This window comes from Polypterus senegalus, chromosome 1 (genome assembly GCF_016835505.1).
Source record: "Polypterus senegalus isolate Bchr_013 chromosome 1, ASM1683550v1, whole genome shotgun sequence".
NCBI classification, from domain to species: Eukaryota; Metazoa; Chordata; class Cladistia; order Polypteriformes; family Polypteridae; genus Polypterus; species Polypterus senegalus.
In genome coordinates, this window is record NC_053154.1 from 258,306,126 (window position 1) to 258,330,499 (window position 24,374).

Here is a 24,374-nt window from a genome sequence, read left to right on the forward strand (position 1 = left end):
CAACAGTCATTTACCAGGCTCATTCAAAGAGTCGATTGGAAAAGAGCGTGCTGTGTGCACTCCTGTAACAGAAAAATATTAATGTCAGTTTTCCTCCACCTGTTTGCATAACCAGACTGCACTATATCAGCTTAACTATTACAAAGGCCATTGTCTATATCATAAATCATCGGGGGCTCAAGATGGAAATGTGAAAGGGGATAGATGTTACTTACTTCACAGCACATGAAGTACTATATTTATTAAAACAAAAGAAAACTGTGCTTCATGCTTATTTTTGATACCACAGTGGCCAGTGATAACTGACGTTCATCTGTTTTTAGCACAGTTTAATGATGTCGGAGTATTTTGAAAAAGGAGTACTGCAGAAGATTACTTGCGCATGCAAATGGATTTTTAAGAAACTAGATTTCTGCCTTACCTATGTTACACACCTTATCCCAGTTATGTGTGCAGGTAAACATACTGATTGAACTCCTTTTTAGCTTTTTTTTGTGCATCCCTCACTTACCCAAATAAAGTTTTTATTTCCTTATTCTTTGTCTTATTCACATCTGTAGCTTAAAAAGGGTAAACTAAAGTAGATTAATGGAAGAAGTTAGTACAGTTGATGTTCTCATAATCACTGATGTATATAGCAATCGGTCAGGTTTTTAAAGGCAGCTGTAATAAATTGTAAGAAATTGCAAGAAAATTCATTGTCGTCCTGTTGTATGTCATTACTAACTTTATTTGATGTGTTTTATTTCAACGTTTCTAAATTTAATGCAGTATTGTAATATGTTTAATTTGTAAAGAGCCTTGTGATGATGCCTATGGTTCTTTATAAAATAATGATTGATTGATTAAGCATAATGTTCATTATTTTGTAATTCAAAAAGCCATGGTATATGACTTGTTTGCTAAGGGTATCAAGACAAATCCATGCAATATGCATACATTTTGGAGATTTCAGTGGTTTGATATAGTTAAATTAGAAAAATGTTCATACCTTCTCTTGGATAGCAAACTATCTTCAGACATTGACAAGTAAAGATTTATAGTACATTTGTTTGTAAATTGCATAAGCGGACCACTTAAAATTGTCAGAAAGTATGCATTTCATAAACTGAGAAGTTTTTTAACATTAAGTCAATTTCTAAAGACAAGGCTGCAATTTCTGCTTATTGCTGATGAATCAACAGACACAAAATGTACAGCTGCTTCACATTTTATTTTAGTTTGCATAAAATGAAAATCATTCTAGGAAACAAAATGCATCTGAATTGTAATGGAGACCTATGAAATTTATGGCATTATTTGAAGTGGACTGCAACAATTTATTTAGGTTTCTCATACTCCGTGTGAGCCATTAACCATGAGCCAGGTTTAAGAAGACATCCGTAGTGGGCAATTTCCAATTTAAGTATATTATTCTATAGTCTCAATAGCATGTGTGGACAATGAATTTTGTGAAATAAGCATAAGGGAGGAATGTTCTTCCAATCTTAGCCTCCTGAGATCTACAGACCTGAAGAAAAGTTGGTTACTCTGGTTCAGGGTAACTCATGAATGAATGTCTAGAAGTAAATACAGTTACTGTTACAGTTAAAAAAAAAATCATTACTCCTCTCCTTTTCCTCCAAAACTATTCTGTTCATATTTATTTTTAACTAAATATGGTATTGGCAAGTATAAACCTTGCTTTCTTTGATCATAGTGATAACTGAATAGCTAAAGAGTACTGCCTCTGTTAAATGAATGTTACTTAAGTAATGTATTAGATTAGGAAAAATCCCTAGCTTTTACAGCACATTGTGTCATCATTAAAAAGAAAATCCAAGCAGGTCTTTTGTCATTTAAGTGGACTTGTTACAGAATTAGTTTAGGTATAGTGATCTTATGAATTGCATTAATTTAAAGTATTGTAAAAACATACATGACAAGTAAACACATTATTTTTTTCCTTTCCTCAGAAGTTTAAAATGATTTGTAGTATTTTTTGTAGACATATTATTAAATTAAAATAATCAGTTTCCATTTGTTATTTTAGACAACGTTTGTACAGTTGAACTACAGTAATCCCTCCTCGATCGCGGGGGTTGCGTTCCAGACCCCTCCGCGATAGGTGAAAATCCGCGAAGTAGAAACCATATGTTTGTATGGTTATTTTTATATATTTTAAGCCCTTGTAAACTCTCCCACACTGTTTATAAATATTCCCTGCAGAGTTATACAGCATAATCCCTTTGTATTCTCTTAGATATTAGGTAAGATTCATTGAAATTATGTATATAAACACACAGTTTATATACAGTAAAACCTAAATATTATTTTAAAGATATTGAGTGTCTCCGATATCACATATGTTACAGCCATTACGATAGAAAGGCCACGAGCAATAAATACATACAACGCAAGAAAAATAGTATACAGTAAATGTGTGTACAGTGACACTAAACGTACGTACATGTACTAAGTACTGTAAGTAGAAAATTAATTATGGTTACCAACAATGACACGATGACTTGTCCGATAACAATGAGTTTAATTTTACTGCACAACAAAGGAGAGCGTTACAATTCTTCCAAAGTAGCCACTTCAGGCAAAAGTGTAGCACTGCCGTTGTTCTTCTTCTGGCAGTCTTCAATGCAAATCCCTAAAGCAGATTCCATCCAGACTACTGCCTTATTACATCCACTTACAACTCGTTTTGCACCCTGGTTAAAAGGACACTGCGACCGTAGATCTTATATTCCTTTCCTACTTTTTAAATAAATAGAATCGTAGCCTTCAACAAATCCAAAACGTTTACCTTTTTGGCAATCGTTAACATCTTCCGTTTGCGGCTGGGCACGGCCCCTGAAGCAGTAGCAGATCGTTTTGGAGCCATAATGAAGGGCTTGACTATGCACAAAGATAAACACAAAACAGCACAACTCTTTACACAGAGAAACATGTTGATGCTGAATAAGCGAGACAAGACTTCCTGGTTAACACTGCATTCAACAGGCAGGAACTTAACTGCGTGTTCTGATTGGTTAGCTTCTCAGTCAGGAGAACTTAACTGCATGCTCTGATTGGTTAGCTTCTCAGTCATCCGCCAATAGCGTCCCTTGTATGAAATCAACTGGGCAAACCAACTGAGGAAGCATGTACAGGAAGTAAAAAGACACATTGTCTGCAGAACCCGCGAAGCAGCGAAAAATCCGCGTTATATATTTAGTTATGCTTTCATATAAAATCCGCGATAGAGTAAAGCCGCGAAAGTCGAAGCACGATATAGCGAGGGGTTACTGTACACTATATGACCAAATGTTTGTGTGTACCCCTCCAAATTGATGAGTTCAGGTGTTTATCTGCAGCTACAGGTGTTTAAAATCAAGCACATACTGTAGCTATGCAACACTCCATTGATATACATTGGCAGTAAATGGAACACACAGAAGAGCTCAGTGACTTTAAACATGGCAGTGTCATAGAATGTCACCTTTGCCACAAGTGATAATGTAAAATTTTTGTTCTACCAGATCTGCCACGGCCAGCTGTAAGTTCAGTTACTGTGAAATGGAAGCATCTAGGACCAGCAATAGCTCCACACAAAGTGACTGACCTCGCATGATGTCAAAAATGATTTAAGTAACAAGCAAAGAAAAAATAAAATCACCCTTTACTCTGTAATCTCTCATTTTTCATTGGATAAAAAGCAATTCACATAATTTGGACTCTCTGGCATGTCACTACTCTGCAAAATGTAATGTACAGTAATCCCTCCTCGATCGCGGGGGTTGCGTTCCAGACCCCCCCGCGATAGGTGAAAATCCGCGAAGTAGAAACCATATGTTTCTATGGTTATTTTATATTTTTAAGCCCTTATAAACTCTCCCACACTGTTTATAAATATTCCCCGCAGAGTTATACAGCATAATCCCTTTGTCTTCTCTTAGATATTAGGTAAGATTCATTGAAATTATGTATATAAACACACTGTTTATATACAGTAAAACCTAAATATTATTTTAAAGATATTGAGTGTCTCCGATATCACATGTTACAGCCATTACGATAGACATGCCACCAGCAATAAATACGTACAATGCAATAAAAATAGTATACAGTAAATGTGTGTGTACAGTGACAGTAAACGTACGTACATGTACTAAGTACTGTAAGTAGAAAATTAATTATGGTTACTCACCAACAATGACACGATGACTTGTCCGATAACAATGAGTTTTATTTTACTGCACAACAAAGGAGAGCGTTACAGCCCTTAAAGGAGCCACTTCAGGCGATTTTGTAGCACTGCCGTTGTTCTTCTTCTGGCAGTCTTCAATCCAAATCCCTAAAGCAGATTCCATCCAGACTACTGCCTTATTACATCCACTTACAACTTGTTTTGCACCCTGGTTAAAAGGACACTGCGGCCGTAGATCTTATATTCCTTTCCTACTTTTTAAATAAAAAGAATCGTAGCCTTCAACAAATCCAAAACGTTTACCTTTTCGGCAATCGTTAACATCTTCCATTTGCGCTTTGGCACGGCCCCTGAAGCAGTAGCAGATCGTTTTGGAGCCATAATGAAGGGCTTGACTATGCACAAAGATAAACTCAAAAGAGCACAACTCTTTACACAGCGAAACACGTTGATGCTGAATGAGCGAGACGAGACTTCCTGGTTAACACTGCATTCAGCAAGCAGGAACTTAACTGCGTGCTCTGATTGGTTAGCTTCTCAGTCATCCGCCAATAGCGTCCCTTGTATGAAATCAACTGGGCAAACCAACTGAGGAAGCATGTACAGGAAGTAAAAAGACACATTGTCCGCAGAACCCGCAAAGCAGCGAAAAATCCGCGTTTATATAGTTAGTTATGCTTTCATATAAAATCCGCAATAGAGCAAAACCGCGAAAGTCAAAGCGCGATATAGCGAGGGATTACTGTATAGGCATTTATTTCACATAACATAATGTCAGACCTGCTCTATCCATTTCAGGATAAAAGATTGCAAGGCAGAAACCAACTATGGATGGAATGGCAGTCCTCTGCAAACTTGACACATAAGAATAGAAAGGCATGGGGTCCGCACTCTAGATGCTTGGTCCATGATACACAGTGCTAACTGCTGCATCACCAAGTCAATAAAAGAAAACTGTGGTACAAATTTAGAGGAATTTTAAATTTAATCATGCATACCTCTGACCAATTTCATTTACATACACACCATTTAAATATTGTGGATTATTTGTTTTAAATCAGATATATAAGCATCATCATTAATGATGTAGTTAGGAATGGGGTGTCCGGAAAGGCAGTCTTGAATGAAGTATGTGTGTATTAAACACTACAGAGGCAATTGCAGAGAATATGCATATCCTAAGGTAGACTTCACACAAAGAGGGTAAATTAACTTTTCAGCTTCCTTGGAACAGCCTTTGCTTCTGTGACTGGTCATCCTCTGTCACTGATAAACCATTCCACTGTTGTACTATGTCACCTTTTCCACAAGTCAGAATGTGAAATTTCAGTTCTGCCATGGTCAGCTTTAAGTACTATTACTGTAACATGGAAGCATCTAGGAGGAGCAACAGCTCCCCCATAAAATGACAGACCACACATACATATAGCATGGATGCCACCAAAGTGCTGAAGTGCATAGTACATAAAAATCGCCTATCTTCTGTTGCACAACTCACAACAGACTTCTAAATTGCCAAACAACTTCACACAAGCCTAAGATCACTATGGGAAACGTCAATAGTCCGTTTTAGTGGTGTAATATATGCAGCCAGCTATTGGACACTGAAGCCGTGGAAGCGTGTTCTCCGAAGTGTTGAATCATCCTTTGATATCTGGCAGTCTTATGGGTTTGACAGATGCCAGGAGAACGCTACTTTGTGGACTGCATAGTGCCTACTGTAAAGTTAGGTGGAGGAGGTGTAATAGTCTGGGGCTGTTTTTCAGGGTTTGGGCTATGTCACTTGGTTCCATTAAAGAGTACTATTAATGCTACAGAATACAAAGACATTTTGGAGAATTGTACATTTACAGCTTTGTGGCAGCAATTTGGGGAAGGCTGTTTTCTGTTGCATCATGATTATGCCTTTGTGCGCAAAACAGGGTCCATTTTATTTTTTTATATAAATATATATACTTTTTTAATCCCTGAAGAGCTCGGTTTGAGTTTGGTGTGGAGGAATGCAAGTATCCAAGCCAGAGCCCCAAACTCAACCCTTTTGAACATCTTAGCAGTAAACTGAAATGCCAGGCCCAGTCTTCTCGTCCAACATCAGGAGGACCTGACCTCACAAATGCTGTTTTTTTCTGAATGGGCACAAATTTCCTTTTGATACTTCTGGGAGGCTTTCCACAAGATTTTAGAGTGTATGGAGCTGCAAAAAGAAATATGGTGGGGAATCCATTTTAATGGCCATGGTTTTGGAATAGGATGTCCAAAAAGCTTATGGGCATGATGATCAAGTGTCAACACACTTTTGCCCATATAGTGTAATGTTATGAAGTGTATGTGATTGTTACAAAAGTAATCCAGACAATATGTAACAAATACAGGTAAAATTCCATTACAACGAACTCCCAGGGACCTAAAAAATATTTTGTTGTAACAAAAATGTCTTTGTAATGAGATTCTGTATTTGTTACTATAGTGCTTTCTTTAACTTGCGCCCAGTCGTTTGCAATCATTTCAGTAGCTTCTTTTGCATTAATTTTAATCTCCTGCCTACAAGTTATGCTAATGAGAATTTTTTCAGCATTTCCTTGTGATAATACACCTTCAGGGTGCAAATGATGCCCAGATCCAGTGGCTGAAGCACTGCTGTGCAATTAAAGGGAGGAATTCAGTGCAAACATTATCTAAATGTGGAAGCATGTTGTGGGTAGCACAGTTATCAATCAGGAGCTGAATCATCCTTTATTTCTTCATATTGTGAAGTTTCTGAACTCTTTTGTGACACCCCCACTCCCCACCCAACGGGAACAACACACTGAAGTGCGATTGCAGCATCTATTGTTTGTCCGTTGCTGGGGCAGGGCAAAAACAGGCTCATAGCACTGCAGTGAAGTGACACAGACAAAAGATAGGAGTCGCGCTATAAGTCCCTGTCTTGCACCCCAAAACACGAGGGTGAGTCTCAGTACTTCAGCAAAACTGGCTTTATTCGGCTTGAAACAGGAACGGCATACTTATTTATTGTAGCGTGATCAGCCACTCTCCTATACACAGACACAGAAGTCAGACAGGGTTGTGGCCAGATCAGTGATCAAGTAATCCTGTTACCTGCATTTAACAATGTACCTTGCACCACCCATCAAAGTCTTTTCTGTTTGCTTTGCTGGAGAGACACAGCATAGCTTTGAACCTGCTGTTGCCCCGGCAACAGATAACCAGTCTTCCATAGACGTGGAGATCGGACTTCAGGATGCTCTTCAGCATGCTGTCTAGTCGGGGGAGGTCCCAAGAGAGTTTACAAACCTCACATTTTCTTGAATGAGTGTCGCATTAATAGGAATGTTTCTTGAACGAGCATCACTGAACCACATAAAAACTGCTTTTTTGACGTTTTCAAATGCAGCAGTTCACATACATACGTTTGCAACCCGAGTGACAACTTCGATGGCGAAATTCTGAATTCACTGGCAACGTCTTTTTTTCTTTTTGCTGCAATCAAGCTGCAAAAATGTAAAGCTTTTCTTTCTAATATGAACTGTTATCATTTTTTCGTGTCTGCCGTTTCTATAGGAGGGTGATAATAAGTTAAATTCCAGTGGATGTTTTTTATATGTTGACGAGCAATAAGCAAAAGGTATCACTGAAAACTGCAGGAAACAAAAAAGGGGAAAAAAAGAAAGAAAATATATATATATTTTCTGGAGTGTTCTTTACAAATGCTTTTGTTAAGTTTTGTTGTAGATGAAGTAGGAATTTTAATATACTAGTAAATGTTTGTAGATTTCCTCATCTGTAAGATTAAGATGATATGCCAAAAATCATCTTACACAGATTTCTGAGTGCCGTCTTAAAGTAATATATATATATATATATATATATATATACCGGATTCCAAAAAAGTTGGGACACTATACACATCGTGAATAAAAACTGAATGCAATGATGTGGCGGTGCAAACTTCTAATATTTTATTCAGAATAGAACATAAATCACGGAACAAAAGTTTAAACTGAGAAAATGTATCATTTTAAGGGAAAAATATGTTGATTCAGAATTTCATGGTGAAAACAAATCCCAAAAAGTTGGGACAAGGCCATTTTCACCACTGTGTGGCATCTCCCCTTCTTCTTACAACACTCAACAGGCGTCTAAGGACCGAGGAGACCAGTTTCTCAAGTTTAGAAATAGGAATGCTCTCCCATTCTTGTCTAATACAGGCCTCTAACTGTTCAATTGTCTTGGGCCTTCTTTGTCGCACCTTCCTCTTTATGATGTGCCAAATGTTCTCTATAGGTGAAAGATCTGGACTGCAGACTGGCCATTTCAGTACCCGGATCCTTCTCCCCACGCAGCCATGATGTTGTGATTGATGCAGAATGTGGTCTGGCATTATCTTGTTGAAAAATGCAGGGTCTTCCCTGAAAGAGATGACGTCTGGATGGGAGCATATGTTGTTCTAGAACCTGAATATATTTTTCTGCATTGATGGTGCCTTTCCAGACATGCAAGCTGCCCATGCCACACGCACTCATGCAACCCCATACCATCAGAGATGCAGGCTTCTGAACTGGCGTTGATAACAACTTGGGTTGTCCTTGTCCTCTTTGGTCCGGATGACATGGCATCCCAGATTTCCAAAAAGAACTTCGAATCGTGACTCATCTGACCACAGAACAGTCTTCCATTTTGCCACACTCCATTTTAAATGATCCCTGGCCCAGTGAAACGCCTGAGCTTGTGGATCTTGCTTAGAAATGGCTTCTTCTTTGCACTGTAGAGTTTCAGCTGGCAACGGCGGATGGCACGGTGGATTGTGTTCACTGACAATGGTTTCTGGAAGTATTCCTGAGCCCATTCTGTGATTTCCTTTACAGTAGCATTCCTGTTTGTGGTGCAGTGTCGTTTAAGGGCCTGGAGATCACGGGCATCCAGTATGGTTTTACGGCCTTGACCCTTACGCACAGAGATTGTTCCAGATTCTCTGAATCCTTGGATGATGTTATGCACAGTTGATGATGATAGATGCAAAGTCTTTGCAATTTTTCGCTTGGTAACACCTTTCTGATATTGCTCCACGATCTTTCTGCGCAACATTGTGGGAATTGGTGATCCTCTACCCATCTTGGCTTCTGAGAGACACTGCCACTCTGAGAAGCTCTTTTTATACCCAATCATGTTGCCAATTGACCTAATTAGTGTTATTGGTCTTCCAGCTCTTCGTTATGCTCAAATTTACTTTTTCCAGCCTCTTATTGCTACTTGTCCCAACTTTTTGGGATTTGTTGACACCGTGAAATTTTGAATCAACATATTTTTCCTTTAAAATGATACATTTACTCGGATTAAGCGTTTGATCTGTCATCTACGTTCTATCACAAATAAAATATTGACATTTGCCATCTCCACATCATTGCATTCAGTTTTTATTCACAATTTGTTTAGTGTCCCAACTTTTTTGGAATCCGGTTTGTATATATACATATACATATATATACATATATATATATATATATATATATGTGTATATACAGTGGTGTGAAAAACTATTTGCCCCCTTCCTGATTTCTTATTCTTTTGCATGTTTGTCACACAAAATGTTTCTGATCACATTTAACCATTAGTCAAATATAACACAAGTAAAAACAAAATGCAATTTTTAAATGATGATTTTTATTATTTAGGGAGAAAAAATCCAAACCTACATGGCCCTGTGTGAAAAAGTAATTGCCCCCTGAACCTAATAACTGGTTGGGCCACCCTTAACAGCAATAACTGCAATCAAGCGTTTGCGATAACTTGTAGTGAGTCTTTTACAGCGCTCTGGAGGAATTTTGGGCCACTCATCTTTGCAGAATTGTCGTAATTCATCTTTATTTGAGGGTTTTCTAGCATGAACCGCCTTTTTAAGGTCATGCCATAGCATCTCAATTGGATTCAGGTCAGGACTTTGACTAGGCCACTCCAAAGTCTTCATTTTGTTTTTCTTCAGCCATTCAGAGGTGGATTTGCTGGTGTGTTTTGGGTCATTGTCCTGTTGCAGCACCCAAGATCGCTTCAGCTTGAGTTGACAAACAGATGGCCGGACATTCTCCTTCAGGATTTTTTGGTAGACAGTAGAATTCATGGTTCCATCTATCACAGCAAGCCTTCCAGGTCCTGAAGCAGCAAAACAACCCCAGACCATCACACTACCACCACCATATTTTACTGTTGGTATGATGTTCTTTTTCTGAAATGCTGTGTTCCTTTTCGCCAGATGTAACGGACATTTGCCTTCCAAAAGTTCAACTTTTGTCTCATCAGTCCACAAGGTATTTTCCCAAAAGTCTTGGCAATCATTGAGATGTTTCTTAGCAAAATTGAGACGAGCCCTAATGTTCTTTTGCTTAACAGTGGTTTTGTCTTGGAAATCTGCCATGCAGGCCGTTTTGCCCAGTCTCTTTCTTATGGTGGAGTCGTGAACACTGACCTTAATTGAGGCAAGTGAGGCCTGCAGTTCTTTAGACGTTGTCCTGGGGTCTTTTGTGACCTCTCGGACGAGTCGTCTCTGCGCTCTTGGGGTAATTTTGGTCGGCCGGCCACTCCTGGGAAGGTTCACCACTGTTCCATGTTTTTGTCATTTGTGGATAATGGCTCTCACTGTGGTTCGCTGGAGTCCCAAAGCTTTAGAAATTGCTTTATAACCTTTACCAGACTAATAGATCTCAATTACTTCTGTTCTCATTTGTTCCTGAATTTCTTTGGATCTTGGCATGATGTCTAGCTTTTGAGGTGCTTTTGGTCTACTACTTTGTGTCAGGCAGCTCCTATTTAAGTGATTTCTTGATTGAAACAGGTGTGGCAGTAATCAGGCCTGGGGGTGGCTACAGAAATTGAACTCCGGTGTGATACACCACAGTTAGGTTATTTTTTAACATGGGGGCAGTTACTTTTTCACAGAGGGTCTTGTAGGTTTGGATTTTTTTTCTCCCTCAATAATAAAACCATCATTTAAAAACTGCATTTTTGTTTACTTGTGTTATATTTGACTAATGGTTAAATGTTTTGATGATCAGAAACATTTTGTGTGACAAACATGCAAAAGAATAAGAAATCAGGAAGGGGGCAAATAGTTTTTCACACCACTGTATGTGTATGTATGTATATATATATATATATATATATAATACTGCTCAAAAGAATTAAAGGAACACTTTTTAATTAGAGTATAGCATAAAGTCAACGAAACTTATGGGATATTAATCTGGTCAGTTAAGTAGCAGAGGGGGTTGTTAATCAGTTTCAGCTGCTGTGGTGTTAATGAAATTAACAACAGATGCACTAGAAGGGCAACAATGAGATGACTCCCAAAACAGGACACTGACATTTTTCCCTCCTCATCTTTTCTGACTGTTTCTTCACTAGTTTTGCATTTGGCTACAGTCAGTGTCACTACTGGTAGCATGAGGCGATACCTGGACCCTACAGAGGTTGCACAGGTAGTCCAACTTCTCCAGGATGGCACATCAATACGTGTCATTGCCAGAAGGTTTGCTGTGTCTCCCTGCACAGTCTCAAGGGCATGGAGAAGATTCTAGGAGACAAGCAGTTACTCTAGGAGAGCTGGAGAGGGCCATAGAAGGTCCATAACCCATCAGCAGGACCAGTATCTGCTCCTTTGGGCAAGGAGGAGCAGGATGAGCACTGCTAGAGCCCTACAAAATGACCTCCAGCAGGCCACTGGTGTGAATGTCTCTGACCAAACAACCAAAAAGACTTCATGAGGGTGACCCAAGGGCCCCATGTCCTCTAATGGGCCCTGAGCTCACTGCCTAGCAGCATGCAGCTCGATTGGCATTCGCCATAGAATACCAGAATTGGCAGATGCACCACTGGTGCCCTATGCTTTATACAGATGAGAGCAGGTTCGCCCTGAGCACGTGACAGAAGTGAAAGGGTCTGGAGAAGCCATGGAGAACAATATGCTGCCTGTAACATCATTCAGCATGAGCAGTTTGGTGGTGGGTTAATGATTGTCTGGGGAGGCATATCCATGGAGGGTCACACAGACCGCTACAGGCTTGACAAAGGCACCTTGGCTGCCATTAGGTATCAGGATGAAATCCTTGGACCCATTGTCAGACCCTATGCTGGTACAGTGGCTCCTGGTGCACGACAATTCCTGGCCTCGTGGTGAGAGTATGCAGGCAGTTCCTGGAGGATGAAGGAATTGATACCATTGACTGGCCACCACACTTTCCTGACTTTAATCCAATAGAACACCTCTGGGACATTATGTTTTGGTCCATCCAATGCCACCAGGTTGCACCTCAGACTGTCCAGGAGCTCAGTGATGCCCTGGTCCAGATCTGGGAGGAGATCCCCCACAACACCATCTGTCATCTCTTTAGAAGCATTCACCAATGTTGTCAGGCATGTATACAAGAACACAGGGGCCATACAAAGTGCTGCGTACAATTTTGAGTTGCTGCAATTAAATTTTGGCAAAATGGACTAGCCTGGCACATAATTTTTTCACTCTGATTTTTGGGGTGTCTTTGAATTCAGAGCTCTGTAGGTTGATCATTTTCATTTCCATCAAACGATGTGGCATCCTTTCGTTCCTAACACATTACCCAGTCTATATCAGTATAACTATCCAGGAGGATTTCTTTTTCCCATTGAGATCTGATGTGTTTTCAAAGTGTTCCTTTAATTTTTTTGAGCAGTTTATATATATGTATATGTATATGTATATATGTATATGTGTGTGTGTATATATATGTATATGTATATATGTATATGTATATATATATATATGTATATGTATATATATGTATATGTATGTATATGTATATTATATATATATATATATATATATATATATATATATGTATATGTATATGTATATGTATATGTATATGTATATATATGTATATGTATATATGTATATATATATATATATGTATATGTATATATATATGTATATGTGTGTGTGTACAAACCGGATTACAAAAAAGTTGGGACACTAAACAAATTGTGAATAAAAACTGAATGCAATGATGTGGAGATGGCAAATGTCAATATTTTATTTGTAATAGAACGTAGATGACAGATCAAACGTTTAATCCGAGTAAATGTATCATTTTAAAGGAAAAATATGTTGATTCAAAATTTCACGGTGTCAACAAATCCCAAAAAAGTTGGGACAAGTAACAATAAGAGGCTGGAAAAAGTAAATTTGAGCATAACGAAGAGCTGGAAGACCAATAACACTAATTAGGTCAATTGGCAACATGATTGGGTATAAAAGAGCTTCTCAGAGTGGCAGTGTCTCTCAGAAGCCAAGATGGGTAGAGGATCACCAATTCCCAAAATGTTGCAGAAAGATAGTGGAGCAATATCAGAAAGGTGTTACCAGCGAAAAATTGCAAAGACTTTGCATCTATCATCATCAACTGTGCATAACATCATCCGAAGATTCAGAGAATCTGGAACAATCTCTGTGCGTAAGGGTCAAGGCCATAAAACCATACTGGATGCCCGTGATCTCCGGGCCCTTAAAGCGACACTGCACCACAAACAGGAATGCTACTGTAAAGGAAATCACAGAATGGGCTCAGGAATACTCCCAGAAACCATTGTCAGTGAACACAATCCACTGTGCCATCCGCCGTTGCCAGCTGAAACTCTACAGTGCAAAGAAGAAGCCATTTCTAAGCAAGATCCACAAGCTCAGGCGTTTCACTGGGCCAGGGATCATTTAAAATGGAGTGTGGCAAAATGGAAGACTGTTCTGTGGTCAGGCGAGTCACGATTCAAGTTTTTTGGAAATCTGGGACGCCATGTCATCCGGACCAAAGAGGACAAGGACAACCCAAGTTGTTATCAACGCTCAGTTCAGAAGCCTGCATCTCTGATGGTATGGGGTTGCATGAGTGCGTGTGGCATGGGCAGCTTGCATGTCTGGAAAGGCACCATCAATGCAGAAAAATATATTCAGGTTCTAGAACAACATATGCTCCCATCCAGACGTCATCTCTTTCAGGGAAGACCCTGCATTTTTCAACAAGATAATGCCAGACCACATTCTGCATCAATCACAACATCATGGCTGCGTAGGAGAAGGATCCGGGTACTGAAATGGCCAGTCTGCAGTCCAGATCTTTCACCTATAGAGAACATTTGGCACATCATAAAGAGGAAGGTGCGACAAAGAAGGCCCAAGACAATTGAACAGTTAGAGGCCTGTATTAGACAAGAATGGGAGAGCATTCCTATTTCTAAACTTGAGAAACTGGTCTCCTCGGTCCCCAGACGTCTGTTGAGTGTTGTAAGAAGAAGGGGAGATGCCACACAGTGGTGAAAATGGCCTTGTCCCAACTTTTTTGGGATTTGATCCTTTCACTCATGAAATTCTGAATCAACATATTTTTCCCTTAAAATGATACATTTTCTCAGTTTAAACTTTTGTTCCGTGATTTATGTTCTATTCTGAATAAAATATTAGAAGTTGGCACCTCCACATCATTGCATTCAGTTTTTATTCACGATTTGTATAGTGTCCCAAGTTTTTTGGAATCCGGTTTGTATATATATATATATTGTGTGTGTGTGTGTGTATGTGTGTGTGTGTATATTTATGTATATATGTCTGTATATTTATATATGTCTGTATATGTAATTTATTATATTTTTTTAATAATAGTATTTCTGCTTATTTTTTTCAGGGAGGTCTTGCTCTTTTTGTACAGTTGATGCCAATATTGATCCTCATTATAGTTTCAGCTCTAAGCCAGATGATGGTCTCTAGTCCACCCTACAGTCTCAGTCAAAGACCGTGAGTGCTTTTCTTACTTTTTACATAATTAAGCCTTTTAAAATTATAATAGCACTACCTGAGTAACACAAAAGAAGAGATTTAAACTGAATAGCAGTATTTTCTCATCCATGTTTGTTTGTCATCTTCTCCACTAAAATGCATAAATAAATGCAAAAGTCAAGAAATACACTGTAATACTGTTTGTTGTATCCTAGTGAAATATAATTGATTCATGAACTTGTGCAGCATTCATGACTGGGGCTTTAAAATTTGTAATAATTAGCCGTAATACTGTAAATGTTAAATTTTACTATAATTTTTTTTTTTTAAATTAAAGTGAGCCATTATATAAAAAAAGTTTAATAAACACAAATTTTAAATAGGTATTTTGAAGAATATTGCAGTATTTACATTCAGTAGTAACAGAAATATATAAATAAGTTCAAGTGAACCACATGCTTTAGTAGCTTAGTCGCAGAGGAGATTTAAAATATTTGAATACCACCTTAATTAAAGACCTAGAGCTAAAATTTTATAAGACTCCTCTTCTATATAAATACATTTACACTTGATCTTACATATACTGATAAAGTAATAAAACATACCACAGCCTAAGGAGATATCATCAGTCTGGGAATGCTTATCAAATTATATGAAAGAAATATTTTATAAAACAAATGGTTCATATGTGAAGAAGATTTAACAGCGTGATTAATGTGACTCCACCCATGTGGATATTCTTTTAAAATTATTGTACAAGGTTGACAAGAATATTCGTATACAGTAGATTGTCTGGAATAAGCAGCATTTAGGTAACTGGAACCTCTAATACTCCACAAAAATGCACAAGTTATGGATTTTGTGGGATGGTGATCAGGAGAAAATTCTTGCTTTCAAAAGTGAACATTACTGTTCAAGATACATCTTCAACAGATGCTTTGGGGTAGCCTGAAGATTCTTAAAAGAAGAATCTGTGGATAGATAAGGTTAAATTTGATTTATTTGTTTTACACCAAAAAAGCTGTCTTTGACAAAAGCTGTACTCTACCCGCTAGCAAAATAATAGGGAATCCAATCAACGGGAGCCCTGGATTCCCGGACATTTTTCATTCCCGGGAATGAAATGCTATAATTCCCGGAAACGTGGGAACTGCCAAGTTCGCATATAGCGTGTAAAAATCCTTAAAGAAATAACAGTTATAGTTGAAAACTGAAGACTTCATTGACGTCTGTCAGACAACAGCTTTGAACAGCAACTTGAAATTGCAATGCGTCAGTCTGTTGCATCTGCATTATCTGTGCCAAGAAACTTGCCATCATAGAATGATGACAAGAAACTGGATGCATCAGTAAAAGCTGAAATGGCGGTGTTTCAGAGCAACGGCAAGCGCGGGCGTTGTTTAGAACAAGTGTATCAGTATCTGATGACTGTGCTGCCTACTTCAGTGGAGGCAAAGCGTGCTTTCTCAGCAGCTGGCGTACTCTGCACGAAGTACTCTCTCGCCTGGACGACCGCATGCTGGACAAGTTATGCTTTCTGTGCTCTTATTACCGCAACTAACTAGATCAGGGGTGCCCACAGTTTTTCAGCTTGCGAGCTACTTTTAAAATAACCAGGTCGAAATGATCAACCTACATTAAAAGCTATATATATTCGCCTCTAGCGCTGACGTCCGAGGTTCGATTCCCGAGAGGGGGTGCAGTGAGTGTGTACGCCTGATGAGCCCAGAATTAGGGCGAAACACGTGTCATGTACTCTTTGCATTATTTGACAGTAAAATTATTTCAACTATATATATATATATATATATATATATATATATATATATATATATATATATATATACACACACACACACTGAGTATACTTTATACATAAAATATATGTTGTCGTACATTGCATAACTGAATAACCTTTATGGCACAATAACAATTCAATACATTTATGGTCACTACAGTATTTGGATTTAATAATCTTCATGTGGGAAAAGGCTGACTCGCATAAATAAGTAGAGCCGAATAATGCAGTCAAGGAGCTTTTCAATTCAGCTGAGTGAAAAATGGCGGCTGTCCGATTAACGGCGATTTTAGTTCCCTGTCTTTTCTCTTTCTCTCATTGCTTTTCGGAAGGAAGTCAGTTTCGTAGTTTTTATGAACAGTTCGAAGGCGCGCCTTTCCACATTTTCCTTCTTTGGAATAGCAATGGTAGATTGACAGATAAGACAAACGCACTTCGATTGTGACATTGTGAGAGAAAAAAATCCTCTTCTAATTACACATAAAGTCCATACACTCCCCAAACAATTTTTTTAAAATCCCTTCTTTAGTCGATATAAATTGGAAGGCTAACTAGATCACAGCCGGAGTTTTGCAGTAGCTCATGCGTTTGATCGTGCGTGCGGGATGACCAGTGTGTTAGAAGAAAGGAGATCTCAGACTGGCCTGTATGTCAATCAAGTAGCAAATGCCATAGGGAGGATATATGATTTTTTTTTTTTTTAATGCAACGTGATCTACCTGCACTACTTTGCGATCTACCAGTCGATCGCGATTGACGCATTGGGCATCCCTGAACTAGATACATGTACTTATATGACAGCATGAACTGCTTGTAGATAAGGTTAGTCTTTTATTGGTGTCAACATACTGCAGTACTTTTATTAAAAATAAGTGTCTGTTGTTCTAAAACCGTTCACACGTGAGATGAACGTGCACTGTGTCATCCCGGGAATGACATGCGAGATTCCCGAATTCCCAGGAATGGATAAATCTGTCTGGGAATGGATTCCCTACAAAATAACCACATTTTCACTATCATCAAGGATGGTGAGTGTATTATGTTTTGTGGCTCCTTCTTATTTGCCATGGACCATTTGAGAAGTAACACAATGGTATAGAGAAAAGCATGTTTCTGCTTTTTTTTTTTAACTGAATATTGGTCCTCCTCCATTACAGCAAACATTTCAGCAAAAATACCTGGTAATAGGTTAAAAATGTGACAGGTTATATTTTAGAGTGGTCAAGTCAAAGTCCAAACTTTAATGCTGTATAGATGTGTTAAAAAGGATTGTCATGCGATATGATCAGATAATTTGGATAAATTTGGGAAGTTTTGTATGGAGACAAATTGAAGAGACTGTTTAATAACTATATAAAACCTCTGCTTGCTGTCATAGCTGCCATCGCCATAAAAATGTTCAATTTTTTTACAATGGGTTCTAGAGGACATACTGTATATATGTGTAATTAATATAAACATATATCATTTGTTTGTGTCTGTTGTTAAGATTTCCGAGTGGTTTTTGGATTATTTTTGTGCGATATGAAAGGTGAAGTGGTCACATTTTTTTTCAAACAGTGTAGTAATTGGCTAAAAGTAAACAGACAGAGAAATTCTGAAGTATTATTCAGTGTTGAAGTGTGCATTTCTTTGACCAGTAGAATGTACCTTGAAGTCAGATATTCCACTTGATATGTTTTCTTATTTTGTTTTAATTGCAGAATTTTAGTATGTTTACATTTTATTTTTGAAATACAGTATAAGAAAGGGTTACAAATTTTTTTAAGTAAATTAATAACATGCTGTAGATTCACTATACAATATAATGATTTTTTAGGAGACAAAATATTACAGAAAACAAATAAATTACTTCATAAACAATTCTCACAAAATTGAAACAGGTTAATTTCATATTTAAATAAAAATGTCTAATTTATTGTATCTTCCTGAATTTTTTTTTCCAAGTGCTTGAATAGTGTACAGAAAACTAATAGTTTGATGAGAAGGGAGGGAAAGTTAAAGCTAAAGAAAAACAAATTCGATAATAAATAAAAACTGCAATCAAGTTTGACCTTGCTTTGGTGCTGTTCATGCTTCCTGTGATTTAGGATCACCATATTTGTAAATAAATATATTTTTGCAAAGTGTATCTTTTATTAAAAAAAATGTTGGTTAAAATATGTTAAATTCATATAATTCCACTTTATATGCAGAAAAAAATGCTACCGTAGATCCCGTTATATAAGCCGAGAATTTCGTCCTAGATTTTTGGCTTGGAGTTTGGGGGTCGGTTTATACAACGAGTATCGTTTCAGATTCAAGGTTTCCAGCGCAATGCCGGTTTTGTCGATGAATACGGAAGTAAATAATGACGAAACCACAGAGCCATCTTTCAGATGAAGAAGTAACTTTGCATGCCGGTACTTTAAATTAAATAAAGAATTTATTCAAAAAAGTGTTCTAGTTGTTGATTTTATTAATAAAATTTATAATAAATTATCGGGAAGTTTAAAATGAAATTTTTGTTTTGATTTACGATCAACATCTTGCGTTACTGAAGCGGATGCGGTCACGTGTATCCGCTTGCGCGATTGTAAACAAACAACCGGAGCCCAGATACATGTGTTTGTGGATGTAATTTCCGTCATTGCAGTGATTTACCTATATATATATATATATATATATATATATATATATATATATATATATATATATATATATATATATATATATATATATATATATATATATATATATAATTCATTAAGACCATGCAAGCAAGACACATAATTGCTAAGGAAGGAAGAGAAGGTAAAAGCGTCATAATCAAACGAAGGACATTGTGTGGAAATATCTCCTCCCTTCCTGCAGCCCAAAGATGTCAAATTAAATGGTGAGTACAGTATGGAATTGTTTCTAGAATAGAATGCCTTTTATTGTCACTATACGCATCTACAATGAGATTAAAAGCAGCTCCTTCAGTGCAGAAAAAAGTTCTGTATTGGGCTTGTATGGTTGTTTTTTAGCTTTAGCATAACGCCGGATCTGCGGCCCCGCTTCTGCTTTCTTTCCCTCCTCCGCCTGTGTCGTCTCCTACACCCGACAACAATCCACGGAGAGCCCGCTGGTCTCGTTATGTTGTCTGGGATGTTGTGCGTGTGATGAAAAACACTCGAAACAGATGTCTGGCTCTGGACACCAATGTCTGTAAGGTTCTGAATGGTGTAGCGGATGTTCGCCGAGCCGATCGTGCACAAACAAGGACAAAAAAAAAGTACAAAAACAACACAAGTGCACTGAAAAGGAGAGCCCTGAGCCGTTGCGACCATGCGCGCCGGCATGCTCCTAGCTTAATCGAAGTAGGCTAGGCACTTTTTATAACTTTTTAGTTAGTACATTAGAAAAATTATTGGTGTGTTGGTAAATTATGCACATTATATTATATATCAAAAATGCCGTCAGTCTCAAATTCTCACAGATAAACATTATAAATATACCCGAAGAGACACTTTTTACACAATTTAGTAGGTAGAGAAGGGGTTCGGCTAATATACCGGGTCGGCCTATATTCCGTGATCTACGGTATATCGTAAAAAAATAAATATCCATGCACTCACTTTTCTGAACCCACAAATCAAGTTTAAGGTTGCTGGGAAATGTTATGCTTAGGATGGAAAAAAATTATATCTAAGTGCACAGTGGGATGATTGACATATGAGATGGATCTTGAAGTGCATTCTTTGCTGTACACATCCAGACAGTGTATAGAAGTGATAAAGAAAGCCAAATATGATAGTAAACGCTGTGGGTCATTGTGTGGAATACAACTCAAGCAAAGTTACACTTAAGCTATAACGTACTTTTTAGGCATCCATTATATATAAAATAAATTGCAGTGCAAGAGAAGTGAAATCCCAATGAAGTGCAACTAGGCTGATTTCATGACCGTTTTTGAATTGACTAATCTGCACGTCTTCTAGGATGCGCATAAGAAAACCCATGTAAACACAGTAGGAATGTTCTAAAGTTCACATGGACAATGACTGGGCACAGAAATAGAACCCAAGATGCTGCATTAATTAACCAACTTTGCTGAATTGTTTCAAATCTAGTAAGTTACATTTACCAACAAAGTGCTGCATTTGCCTGTTTGATTATAAATTTAGTGCTTAGAAGTGGGACGATTGAAACTGGTCAGCTTCAAAAGCAAGTGCGCTAAAAGCTTAAAATCAGTGTTTAGAGTTTAAGGAGAAGGTGGTCGGGCACTGTTAGCCTCTCCACACTTGCCTGTGGTTCATCTCTGAATTTTTCTTTCCATCAGAATCTTGGATATAAACATTGTCAGAGATGGCTGGGGTGGCAACCCGGCCGGGACATACTGGAGGAGGGCTTGCGCCTTCCCCAGACCATGTGGGGGCGACCACCCTGGTACCTTTGTGGGGCCACGGGTACAGAGCTTTGAAGCTCCACCCTGTAGGGGCCCGTGGTCACCGCCAGGGGGCGCCCCTATGCCTTTAAAGCCCTGGACCTCAGCACTTCCGCAACACCCGAAAGTGCTGGGGGGAAGAGGAGCAGGGACACCCGGAGTGCTTCCGGGGATACAGCCAGCACTTTCGCCACACTGAGGTGTGTCGGTGGAAGATTGCTGGGAAACACCTGGAGCACATCCAGGTGATTATAAAAGGGGCCGCCTCCCTCCATTCGATAGCTGGAGTCAGGTGAGGAGAAGGACAGAGCTCGGGTGGAGAGGGAAAGAGGCGGCCTGAAGAGAAGAGAAAGGCATTCGTTGTTGGCCAGGACTTTGGGGGAGTATTTGGGGTTGTGGTGCACTTATTGACTTGTAAATAATAGAAGTATGTATAATAAACGTGTTGTGGGTGACGTCAACGTGTCCACCTATCTGTGTCTGGGCCAGCTTCCACAACATACAGCTGTGCCTCATTTATGTTGTCTATTGGTTCATCTGTGGCAAGGCATATAAGATAATTGTAGCTGGCACCACCTATCATACAACTTTGAACATTGTCTGCCAAGACATGAACATGACTTGCAGCAGTTAAAGCTGACACAGGTAGCTTTATCACACATTCAATAACGGTATCTATTGATTTAATGCTAGCAACCTCTGGTAAAATGCTGCCTCAACAGTGAAGACTTTTTTTGTGCTTGGCCAGTATACTCTTGTTATCGCGACTGTTTCATTGGAGACCATTCAGGTTGGATAAGCATTTCAGAATGATTGCATTATAAAGACATTCTTTTACGTCTATTCATCACTGAAATAATGATTCTCTGTAGATATTTTCCTGTTAAAATATTTTGAAACCTTTTGCTAGATTATTATTTTGATAGCTGACTTCCAACATGAATTTTTGAATGTTAGTCCGTGGCTAATCAGTAAAAGTTAAATGATTGGTTATAAACACTTTGGATTTTTCTAAAATAAAATAGTACTTGTTTCTAGAATTATGTATTGCAATAGAAGAATTATAGTGCAGCCATTAGTCATTGATGTAGGCAACATATATAAAACTAGTCCAAACCAGGGAATCGTAGAAAAAATTTAACCTGCTTTAATCATACACAACACTAAAAGTGAAGTTTCATGTGTTTGCTGCGCTATTAACATCAGAATGAATTTCATACAACATACTGTATGCTTAATGATTCCTTATCTTGGGTAGGTGTTAATATGAAGGGTTGGACTGATGTAATTTTTGTGAATGAGTGCTTGATTCTGTTTCCAGGAGAGTGAATAAGGCAGTTCGTCTGTTAAAGTGTGTGAGGTTTTTGGAGTGGCTGATTAAGGATTTAAAAAATATTTGTTCCATGAGAATTTTCCCCCACATCATATCTATTTGATGACCTCTGTCCATCAGTATAAGCAATTGTTCTTCTCAGAGGGTATTACTGGACATGTGCAATGGGTTTTGCCCCGAGCTTCACAGCAGATACTGGCTGTATATTTCTCACTCTTCTTTCCAGTTACGCATTTCTGTTAATTCTGTCGGCTTCAGTCTTCTTATACTATTCTTTGCTAGTGTATTTTAACACTGTCTGTTTTGCAGTCCGACATATCTGTACAAGTGATTACTTGATTAGACAAATTGGAAAATGCTTAAAGTAAAATATTAAAGTAAATAAAGTACAGTATAGCCAAAGCACAGAATATCTATGAAGGTTCTGTAAGCTGGACATATTTAATAAAGGTGGAGCCTCATTAAAAATGTTTGTGATTACACTTTCGATTACCTATATTTTGTTTGTAGAGAGTCAGTGTTAAGCTGGATCCTTCTCAACTTCTCAGTGGATATATTGGATATTTTAATGCTTTATTTCACATTTGAAATAAGACCCTTTTTATCACAATTGTATGACTTTCAAAGAGATTTAAGTATGTAGATTAAAATATAGAATGCTATAAGTATGGGGGGTCGGGACAGTTAACCTAAAAAAATATCAAAACTCTTTCTATGTTGAAAAATAAAAAGCTGTTACAGTAACATGACACCTCATGTTTCATTAGATGCAATGTGGACATTATTGAGACTAATAATTATAAAGACACATGGCTCCTCACTGTTACAAGTAAGCCTTCACTTTGGAAAGATCTTCTATTAATACTGTACTTACTCTGTGCCTGCAGGAGTGTATCTAGTCAATGTTTTCTTACTAAAGATCACAAAAGAAATAATTTACCTAAGGTTAACACTCTTCCTTTTTTTTACTGCAAGCTCAATATAGGAGAGCTGGTTAATTATGCAAAATACTGCAAAAAACGTTGCTGTCTATATATCTAGTGCACCTGAAAAAAATAAGTAAATAGTATTAAGTATTTGGCTCACCCTTTTTGTTGCAACTGTAGTCAAATAATTAAACAGCCTGAGCACATTTTCAAATAACATTTAAACCTAAGGCAATTGAACATCAGAGTAACATATTTTAAAGTCAAATAGTATTTAATGAAAAAGTTTTATTTGGTGGTCTTAGACCAGTTATTGACAAACTGTAAAACCAACAATGTGATTGCATTGTTGAGCTTTTAACTAAAGATAAAATGGTGCAACAGTGTGGTGTAATCTGTGGTAAATAATTAACAAAAGATTTTTTATATTTCTCTAATCAGGCTAAGAAAGAGTGTTGCTCCATATTTCATATAACCAAATACTTGTTCAATTTGACACTTACAAATTAAATAATACTATCTCCTTATCGGTGATTTTAGTCTTTAAATGATTAGCTACTATTGGGAAAAGTCTTAAGTAAAGCACATATATTGATATTGTGCATTGCTCATTTGCCAATGCAGTTAGAATGTTTGTGTGTGTGTTATGCATTATTAGCTTTTGTTTTTTTTCCTGCATTGCAGCTAACAGGGTTATTTCTGTGATAGCCAAAATGTGTAACATGCATTTTATACACCGTTGACTGGAAGTCAGTTATACCTTTCTTTGCAAAGAGACAATCCTGCATTGAAATGGTCTCCTATCATTTTGTACCCATTTTAAAAATAAAGCAGCATGTGAGTGGGTCTGTACTTGGAGTAACTTGGAAACTACTAATTGGTTTAAATTTTGTGGCTACATTCAGGAAAACATTTCACCTAATTTGGCATATTTAGAGGT

At 37.9% G+C, this 24,374-nt stretch overlaps 1 protein-coding gene across 1 annotated transcript in view; it reads left to right on the forward strand.

The window, feature by feature from the left end:
• The window catches only part of dnajb12a (DnaJ heat shock protein family (Hsp40) member B12a), a 64,390-nt gene that overhangs the window by 32,847 nt on the left and 7,169 nt on the right, over positions 1-24,374 (forward strand). Inside the window, exon 6 of the mRNA XM_039772649.1 lies at positions 14,878-14,987. Coding sequence (XP_039628583.1) covers positions 14,878-14,987 — 110 coding nt within the window. The remainder of the gene's footprint in view (positions 1-14,877; positions 14,988-24,374) is intronic.